This window comes from Hypomesus transpacificus, chromosome 6 (assembly GCF_021917145.1).
Source record: "Hypomesus transpacificus isolate Combined female chromosome 6, fHypTra1, whole genome shotgun sequence".
NCBI classification, from domain to species: domain Eukaryota; kingdom Metazoa; phylum Chordata; class Actinopteri; order Osmeriformes; family Osmeridae; genus Hypomesus; species Hypomesus transpacificus.
Genome location: NC_061065.1, coordinates 4,224,203 through 4,234,738, shown reverse-complemented (window position 1 = coordinate 4,234,738; position 10,536 = coordinate 4,224,203). Strand labels below are relative to the sequence as shown.

The 10,536-nt window shown below is 43.5% G+C and overlaps 1 protein-coding gene across 1 annotated transcript; it reads left to right on the top strand.

Annotated features, from left to right (window-relative positions):
- The first annotated feature begins 367 nt into the window (after positions 1-367).
- flvcr1 (FLVCR heme transporter 1) lies at positions 368-10,130 on the top strand. The gene is made up of 10 exons (XM_047022243.1): positions 368-1,306; positions 1,691-1,835; positions 3,239-3,379; positions 3,815-3,882; positions 4,611-4,714; positions 4,978-5,088; positions 6,162-6,267; positions 6,485-6,596; positions 6,861-6,928; positions 7,429-10,130. Exons 1-10 carry the CDS (start codon positions 635-637, stop codon positions 7,516-7,518), a joined length of 1,617 nt encoding a protein of 538 aa, XP_046878199.1. The 5' UTR covers positions 368-634; the 3' UTR covers positions 7,519-10,130.
- Positions 10,131-10,536: the final 406 nt, after the last annotated feature.

Below are 10,536 nucleotides of genomic sequence, written 5' to 3'. Positions count from 1 at the left end.
GAAGTGACTCATCATGTCAATTTGTCAGCCTAACCTATCTAAATATTTTATTTACATAGCCTACTTTACTGAATGCGTCTTTGCAAAACAGTGTGGGTTTGACGGTGTCCTATAATATTGCTACCGATCATAAAGTAGGTTACTACCGCGCTGGCGCACAGCAACGTTAAGGTTATGATAGGGTAACAAAATCGGATATGGGAGAAATATGTTGATGCTATGAATTCGCTGGTGTGTACATTTTAATATTAAGTAGGCCATTCAATGCCTTTTAAAATTCGAAATATGTCACTGATTTGTTTCCATACACTACGATCTGATTGGTCGGCATCATCGCAGTGCCACCAGCGTGTGAGCGGTAGTAGGCTAGCACTACCCTGCCCCTCATGCATACGAGGCAGGGAAGCAGGCGGTACACGCACTCAACGAATAGATCATGAAACTGACGAAGAGATCTGACAAGAATCAGCCCATTGACAGATAACACTTGTATTTTAAAATGGAGAAATAGCCTACATATTTCAGTCATGTCAATTGTATCTTGTATGGTCTAGCTAGCCTACTTTACTTATAACGTACTTCCTCAATCGGCTACGCTGTCTTTCGGAATCGGCGTCGGCGCAGCATCACCATCATGGTGGCTGGGGAACTCGTTCAGGAGCATCTGCGCTGTGACAACGCACCTGACGAAATTTACATAGTTTGCAAGGCACCGGTGCTGAACGGAGGAGCCGCTGACTGTGAACAATATCCTGAAATATTGAATGGAACCGCAAGTCTCTACGGACTAGACTCGAAAGCGCTCGAACAGGAGATCCCCCCTGATGAGAAAGGGGCGATGCTTCCCGGCGAGGAGAAATGCCTCGAAACAAAGCTCTACTCAAGGCGATTCGCTGTCCTGGCCGTTTTCAGTCTTTACTCGCTCGTCAATGCGTTCCAGTGGATCCAGTACAGCATCATCTCAAACATATTCACCCACTTTTACGGCGTGACCAGCGACAAAATCGACTTGTTATCCATCGTCTACATGGTGACCTACGTCCCTCTTATTTTCCCCGCTTCGTGGCTTCTGGATAAGAAGGGGCTTAAACTCGCGGCTCTAATCGGCGCAGGGCTGAACTGCATCGGAGCGTGGATGAAGTGCGCCAGCGTTCGCCCCGACCTATTTGGTGTCACGATGACGGCACAGATCATCTGCTCCGTGGCACAGGTGTTCATCCTCGGGCTGCCTTCGAGGATTGCCTCGGTGTGGTTCGGGCCGAAAGAGGTGTCCACGGCATGCGCCACGGCAGTGCTCGGTAACCAGGTGGGCAGGCTAATTAGCAGTGGGAAAGCATGTTGTAACAGTCTTTCTATGGTTCAATCTCTTCCATTGTGTGTACTAAAGGTATTGTGTCATAACCTACTAAAACTGTACTTTGTATAGCCTACTATGTTTAATATTTTGTACTTTATTTAGTAAAACAACAAAGGCCATTCAGTGCAAGTTATTTCTACTTTGCATGTATACAAACGCAGAAATGAATCAACAGCAGAACTACCACAGAAAATCAGTCGGTTATAATATTTTATTTTACCTATCTGCAAGGCTCGGAGTTATAGCTGTGTACAACCAAATAACAACTTGACACTGCAAAACGGGGCCATATTTTTTGTCCCGTACTGATTGTTGTTGCTTGTTGTGTTGCAGTTGGGGACGGCCATTGGGTTTCTGCTCCCCCCCGTCCTGGTACCAAACACAGCGGACAACTTAGAGCTGATGGCTCAAAACATCAGCATCATGTTCTATGGTACCGCAGCTGTCTCTACCCTGCTTTTCATACTGACGGTCATAGGTAAGCAGGGCATCAAGCTTTTCCACTAAGGTCCTTTTGGCTGTGACAGAACTTTCTGTCAGAGATGGAGATGACTGAGACTGGAACAGCAGGTCAAATGGGCTGCTCATTCCAGGCCCAATACATTGAAAATGACTTCATAATGCTAGTGAATCGGTCATTGACCTATGGTCATTGACCTATGGTTAACGTCCATACTGCTCATAAAGCACAAAAAACTTATCGCCCCTATACATTGAAAATGACTTCATAATGCTAGTGAATCGGTCATTGACCTATGGTTAACGTCCGTAGTGCTAGGTGAACAGTGTTCTGTCTTTAATCTTTTCCAGCGAGGAGGATAGTGTTACACGATTAACGTGTAGGCGTTCCTTTCATTGTTTCAGGTGAGGAGAGCCGTGTCTTACATGGACAAGTTGTGTTCATCAAGCCAGACTTCTCTGGCTGAATGTAGTTGAATGTAGTCTCTCTCACTATGTGTGTGCGGACGTGTTGGCATGTGGACATACGAATACACTGTAACTGTCGTTTCTACAGTACAGTTGTAACTTAGGTTCTATAGACACAGACACCCACAGCACTCAGCTTGTATACAATATGCTCTATATAAATACTTACCATGTCTGTGTAGGTAAGGGAGACGGTGTGATGGGTGTGTAAGTGTATAGAAGAGAGAGAGAGACAATGCTGTCATAAACACAGCACTCGTGAAACGGTGAATGGAACACGTGACCTGTTCGCAGAAGACGTATTCTCCTGTATACCACAAAGTGACCTGAAATCATGTCCGTGGCGTTCCCATGTGTTTAGGTTCATCACAATCACTATATCTGCTCGTACCTTATCTATCATTCATATATTCGGTCTTATCATCCATTACTATCAATCTGTGTGTTCTGATGACAGTCATGTGTCTGATGTAGTATCCGCCTACCTATAACAACAAACATGGCTATATGCTATCTTTGTTTTTGTGTATTTACTATAAACACCGTCCTCTGACCTTCATGTGTCAGAGAGACTTTGCCAGCACCACTGTGTCGGAACTGGGGATTTTGATGTTGAGTTTCTCTCCAGTCTGCAGATTGCTTATTACTTATAAACCCAGAACACCGAGCAGTCGCACCCTTTCAGAATCAAATCAAATTGATTTGTATAGCCCTGTTTTACAAGCAATGTCCCATACGCCCATAGAACTGGCCCTCAACCAAACTTAACCCTCAAGGAAGAAAAAAGGAAAAACGAATTTCAGAAAAAAATTGAAGAAACCATGGGAGGAAACAATTCAGCCCTCCAGAGATTGGAGAAGAGACGGATGAAACTTGCCTTTGCCCATGCCATGACGCTGCCTCTGTGTGCCCCCCCTCCCTCTCACCCCCCCCCCCCCCCCCCCCCCCCCCCAGTGATGAAGGACCACCCCCCCATACCCCCCAGCCATGCCCAGGCGGTGTTGCCCGACGGCCCCCCCGAGGACTACTCCTACAAACGCTCCATAGTCAACTTGTTCAGGAACAAGGCGTTTATCCTGCTCCTCGTCAGCTACGGTAAGACCCGAGGGGACGGACAGCTCCGGTTGTTTACCCTTTGACAATAACTTTCATGCAAATAAGTCCATTGAAAATTGAATTGAAGATATAAAGGCTTAATTATCATTGTATAGCTTTGCATGCAACACAATTAGGAGCGCTCCCTCCAGTTGGCGCATTATCCAAAGAAACAGCATAAAAACAAAAGTCCTACCTAATAGATGATATTAAACTATTAACTGTCATCAATAAGAATAAGAATAAAACCTTATTTTCTATAGCACCTTCAAAAATTGCATCTCAAGGCGTTTTACAACATAAATGGAAAAGACAATGAACACAAAACAAGACAGAACATACAATAAATACATGTTTTCATAACAATTTGTCAAATGTGTTTCTCGCGGTGGGGTTTCATGGTTTTTGTTGGTTTTGGCTGTCCTCTCCCTGCAGGCATCATGACGGGCTCCTTCTACTCTGTCTCCACCCTGCTCAATCAGATGATCATGTCCTGCTACGAGGTGTGAGATGCAAACCAGATCTGTTCAAACAGATATGGAAGGACATTGTCTGTGAATGCTTTGACTATGTAAATGCACCAGGGTAGACTGAGGACGTGGGTTAAAAGAAAACGTCTGAGTGAGATAGGGCGACGGATAGAGCGAGAGAGAGGGAGAGGATGACTGCAGTGTTGAAGTAAGAGTTCAAACCCTGGCTGGATGTGAGTCTTTTGTCTGGTCGGTCGTCATTAGCCAGCGTTCACGCATGCCTGCTACCCAGACTAGGAATGGGAGCGATAACTACTTTGGCAGACTGGGATAACTCTCGATCTAGCTCTTTGTGTTCAAATGTCAGATGAACAAGTCTTAACCGTCCTCTCCCATCAGTCAGCCTGTAAATCCTCAGCGGTATAAACACACGCACACACACATTTCACACATTCTTTTTTACTGTACAATCCCATTTACGTTAATTCAGTTAGAGTAAGTTAAGTTATCCAAAGCTACTAAACAAACAGTGCATATAGTCAGTGCAGTAGTGAACAAAGTTAGGACATTTTGAGTGTTTTACTAGACACAGTACCTTAACAGAATCTCAGAAACAATATGGTATCATGTTGCAGATGCAGTCTGTGTTACAAGACAGCTGGGGCTGGGCTTGTTACACCCACTAAAGAAATATTCAGACCCCATGGAAACCCTGTAAATCTTAACAAACCTCTCTCTGCTCTACACCCCTCCCTCCACAGAACCAGGAACTCAATGCGGGCAGAATCGGACTGACCCTGGTAGCGGCTGGTATCGTGGGCTCCATCATCTGTGGTCTATGGCTGGACTACAGCAAGGCATTCAAGTATTGGCCAATCACACACAAACACACACACACACACACTGTGTATCTTCAGGTGCAGCGTCATGTTCTAAAACTGACGTGGTATGACACAGTTCTCTGGAGCAACCCAGAGGTCCATCCATGTATTACACGGCCAAGCCGACTTGGCAGTATTGTGTTTCACTGTAGTTTCATAACTCTGCCAGCCTATGTTCTGTCCTAACCACTTGCGCCTGTGTGTGTGTTTCTGTGTGTGTGTTCCGTTCCTGTGTGTGTGTATCCAGGATGACCACTCTGCTAGTGTACGTGTTCTCCTTCATGGGCATGTTGGTTTTCACCTTCACTCTGGACCTCAACAACATCTACATAGTGTTTGTCAACGCCGGTGTGCTGGGGTGAGTAAGATCACATCCACTAAGGTTTTCCTTAGCAATGTTGTGTAAAATAAATAAATAAATAGTCATCTTATTATTATATGAATGAATTAATGTTTCATTAATTAATATGATAAAAATGAATTTAATAAATGTATTATTATAAAACTGAATCTGAGGTCCGGGGGACCTCGGAAACCGATGGAGTGCTTACTCCGGGTAGAGTTCTTATACAAAGTGAAGGAGTTTAGGTACCTCGTGCTGTTGTTCGCGAGTTAGGGGAGAATTGAGCAGGTGGTTGGCTGGAAAATCGGGGCAGCGGGGGCAGTATTGCACTCGCTCTATCACACCGTTGTCAAGAAAAGAGAGCTGAACCGGAAGTCAAAGCTCTCGATCTACCGGTCAATTTTCATTCCTACCCTCACCTATGGTCATGAAGGCTGGGTCATGACCGAAAGAACTAAGTCGCGAGTACAAGCGGCAAAAATGGGTTTCCGCATGAGGGTGGCTGGCGTCTCCCTTAGAGATAGGGTGAGGAGCTCAGTCATCCGCGAGGAGCTTGGAGCAGAACCGCTGCTGCTTTGCTTCGAAAGTAGCCAGTCGTGGTGGTTTGGGCACCTGGTAAGGATGCCCCTTGGGCGTTCCAGGCACGTCCATCTTGGAGGAGGCCTCGGGGAAGACCCAGGACTAGGTGGAGAGATTATATCTCCACACTGGCCTGGAACGCCTGGGGGTCCCTCAGTCGAAGCTGGTTAATGTGGCTCAGGATAGAGAAGTTTGGGGCCCCCTTCTGGAGTTGCTTCCCTCGCAACCCGACTCCGGGTAAGCAGTTGCTGATGGATGGATGGATAAATGAATTAACTCGTATATAATTTAGAATTTTGTTAACATTTTTAAAGCACCTACAGCAAATCTTTTGGGATGGCTTGAATAGGTAAGGAGCCAAGTTAAAGTTCAGCTTTGAGAATGGAAACTTCAGTGACATAGGCCCAAGATTGCTCAAAGCAAATGGAACGCCATGTCAGTTGACAAACATGGCATTGATCTGAAAACGACAAAACACCCATTTACCGTCCATCCATGTTCCTTCTCAGGTTCTTCATGACAGGCTACCTGCCTCTTGGGTTCGAGTTCGGGGTGGAGATCACCTACCCCGAGTCTGAGGGCACCTCCTCCGGTCTGCTCAACGCCTTTGCACAGGTACAGCGTCAAAGAGGATGAGGACAATTGTTATTAATAATGATGATCCTATTTATCACTCACATTTAAATTCATTGAATTATAATTTGTTAATCTCTGTCACTGTTTGTGACACTGTTCTTACAAATTATTGTATACATTTGAATGTATACACACCGCGCCAAAGGAGCTGCTCTATCCATGTGTCTTGTGACTGGTTGTCTCTCCTGTCTGGCAGGTGTTTGGGATTATTTTCACTCTGATCCAGGGGAGGCTCACCACAGATTATAATCCCGTTTATGGGAACCTCTTCTTGTGTGCGTGGATGTTACTGGGAATATTTCTCACAGGTAAACTGTGTGTGTGCGTATGAGAGAGAGAGACAGAGAGAGAGAGAGAGAGAGAGAGAGAGAGAGAGACTATATTTGACTGGAAATACTCCTAACAGGTTAGGCATGTGTATGTGAGAGAGAGTCAGAAAAGAAGGATGGTAATACAGTTCTGTGCAGAAGTCTTGGGCACCCACAATGTTTAACATGAATATTGTTTTGTAGATGAATTTGTTTGGCTTCTGTCTGTTCCGTCACCACTGTATCTCTTTCCTGTTTTCTCAGCCTTAATCAAATCCGAGCTGAAACGAAACAACGTCAACATGGGGGTCGAAACCAAAGGCATTACGGCAGTACGTCACATGATCCCTCTTGCTCCTTCAAGTCATGCGTCCTACTCACCCCCTAGCACTGACCTTGGTTAATTATACACCCCACCCCACACACGCACACACATACACGACTCAATAGAGGCTGTTCAGTTCCAGATCACTTTAATCACCATGGTCACATGACCATGGCACCAGGCACCTGGCCATTTAAAACCTCACATCCAGCCACAGTTTACCTATACTTTAGCAGTGAGGAGTAACGGTTGTTCAGTGTGTTATGTAGCTCTGTAGCTCTGGGTATCCCAGAACAGGGGTGGCAGCAAGAAGTGGTTAAATACCTCCTCACAGGCACTAAGATACTCTTCCCCATGGCTATGCAAGTATAATCAGCCTGTGATACATCACCCTGGTTGTGGAAAGAGCTGCTCTCCTTGGTGGGAGGGGGTGGAGGTGTTGACAGCCAGGCTAGGTTTCCTGGGGTTGGGGTCTGGTTGAAGCCAGTCTTGTCTCCTATGCTCCAGGTTCCTACTGAGTGCCCTTCCGACGAAACGACCCCGAATGGCACCATGATGAAGCCCTCTGTAAGCTTCTCTCATGAGACCTCACTGTAACCGCGACAACAGGATGGATATGGGATTCTACGCGTCAACGTTTTCCAGAGCGAACCGAAGGAACTTTTTTCAGTCGGGCACCTGTTTTCTAGTTCTTTCTAGAGCAATATGCCTCCCTCTCTCCCTGTCTCCTGCCTCTCACACCCTACAGAACCACTGCTCTATGGTCTTACCCTTTAGTCACTACCACCGCAACCATACTCCCCAGACTGTACTCACTAGCCTCTTATTCCCTAGGCCAGGGGTTTTCAAACTTTATAATATGCGTAACCCATTCAAAATAATATAGTCCACCACTTACCCCCATCTGATGTAGTCATAATATAGTATATATATGTATAGATGGTACAATACGGGATGAAAACAACAAAACAATGACCTAACTATTTGAAACATTTCATGTAATTGCGCTGCTCTTTTGCTGACCCCTATGTGCTCCATCCTTTGCGAATGTACCTGTCTGTAGCCAACGATGCATATTTGAACTCTTAAACTCTGAAAACTCTTCAGGTTTCACATTAGGCATACAGAGCATAGCAGCTTGTAAACAAATAGTTAGATTAGTCTGCAAGGTAGAACTTCGGCTTTTAATTGGTCATGCATTTGAAATTAACCAATAATCGGGTAATTGCAAAAATAAGACTTCACGATTGGATGGTACAAACACACAGGAGGAGGGATTAGACCTCCACTAAGTCTGCCTCCCCAGTTGTTACTTAACATATTTAAATATGGCTTTTGTTAAAAACAGGGCTAGTTTAATATATAAATTAGCCATGTGTGCACTGAACATTGGTAGTCAGCACGCAATTGAAACAATCATCAACGCATCTGAAGTTTTAGAAAAAATAGATATGAAACATTTATTAGATTGCCAAATTATAGTAAATACAATGCATTGTGCGCCATTACAGATTTGTTCTTGTGTACCCCAGTTTGAAAACCGATGCCCTAGGCCTATTACTTAGCCCTGTATTGCCCCAATTCTTACTTTCCAGCACCTTACTCTCTAGCCTCTACTCCCTTGCCTCTACTCCCTAGACTCTAATCTTTAAATTATACTCCCTACTCCATAGACTCTACTCCCTAAACTCTAGTCCCTACGCTACTCCATATACTCTACCCCCTAAACTCTACTCCCTAGACTGTACTCCCTAAACTTTACTCCCTAGAGCCTATTTCTCAGACTACTCCATATACACTTTTATACTTACTGTATAATGTGCTGCTGGCTGTTTCTGCAATCCAAGTCCTTTTCCATTTTACTGTGGCTATATGTGTGTAAATAATGATGATACCTGCTGTACATTACAGTCCTGCACAGTACAATGTATGGGGTTTGGGTTAGTGGTGTTACTACTATACTTCTACTACTATACTATACCATATGAAATGCTGTGTTCACATGTTTTGCCATTGTCCAGTACAATTGAACAGTATTCATTATTCTGCTGGCAGAGTGAGACCTCTGCCTCACCAAATAGCTCTCAGTTCGCCAACTTAGGGTTAGAGCACACAAACATGCACAAACAACATTCATGTTTTCTACTCAATGCATGCTGTTTGAATGTGAAACTGTGGCAAGTGTGGTACACTGTGAGAAAAAGACTGCATCTTTAAATTATTAAAGGGACAGTTCACCCCCAAATCAGAAATATATATGTTTTTATATATACTTACCTGTAGTGCTATTTATCGATCTAGATTGTTTGGGTGCGAGTTGCCGAGTTTTGGAATTGGGGGTATGGACCGTAGAGATGCCTGCCTTCTCTTGACTATAACGGAACTAGATTGGGCTAGTCTTGGGGTGCTCAAAGTGCCCCAAAAAATACATATAATAACTAGTACTACAGGTAAGAGGGAAAAGCTGTATTTTACATTTTTGGGTGAACTGTCCCTTTGAGACGACTCAATCTGTAGATCTAAATTCTAACATCAGTGTCGTTGAGTGGTTATTTGTGGAACTGCACGACATAGGGAATGAAGCACAACCGGGAATAAATAAAATGGAAATAATATGGTTTAAAACCGAAGCACATAATATAGAATCCAAACTTAAAAAATGTGAGGGATGAACTTTTTCGTGGAGTTTACAAAGCATCTCAAACATGTTCTCTAGATTCCCATCACCTGTGAAAAAGTTGATGTGGACTATGCAGTTTTAATCACCCACGTTATATCGTTTTCTTGTTAATTGAGAGCTCCGTCATTGGATTTGCTACTCGCATCGAAGTTATTTTTATTTATTTATTAAAATATTGATGGATTCTGAATTCCAGTATAGCATCATTTTGTAAATATTTTTTTAACACAAAAAAATGTATCCATTAACTAATGTATTTCTATTTTGTCTGGAAGGAAGAACTATGGCTAACATTTTTGTTGATAACATTATGTTAGCCTACTGCTTTTTATAATTGTACCCTTGCTGTGCTCAACGATGAGGTGCTCTGATATGTGAAACAAATGTAGGTGCAAAACATGTTACTTCGAAACCAGTTTGTACAGCATGTAGCCAAATTGGCTGGTTTTGAAATCTGCTGTTGCACATAATTTCATGTCCTACTCTGTAAACAAAGTGTTTTAATTTAATAAAGCGGGTTTTAGTTGGAGTGGGCAACTAATTGTCGGCAGAGACTTTAAAACAAAGTCTATGTGTATAACATACGATTTGGAATGGAGATGCAGTATGGCTATATGACCTACACTGGGTACAGTAAAGCACTTCAATCGGACACGTCCATTTTTTATTGTTCACTCTTAGTATACTCGTTATAACCAATGTAGTAGTGCATCTAGCCTACTTCATAAGAATATAAAAAAGGAGAGGAACGTTTTGGTCCAGGAGGGGGCAGGCTAAATCAACAAACCTCAACGGGATCATTGAAGTTCGTTATTTGAACCACAGTATCTATCTTTGATAGAATATTCTTTGTATCCATTGTTTGTTGTGTTAATATCGTTCATATTTCTATTAAATGTAGTCAACAATTAGCCAAATGTTTAGGACCAGACCTA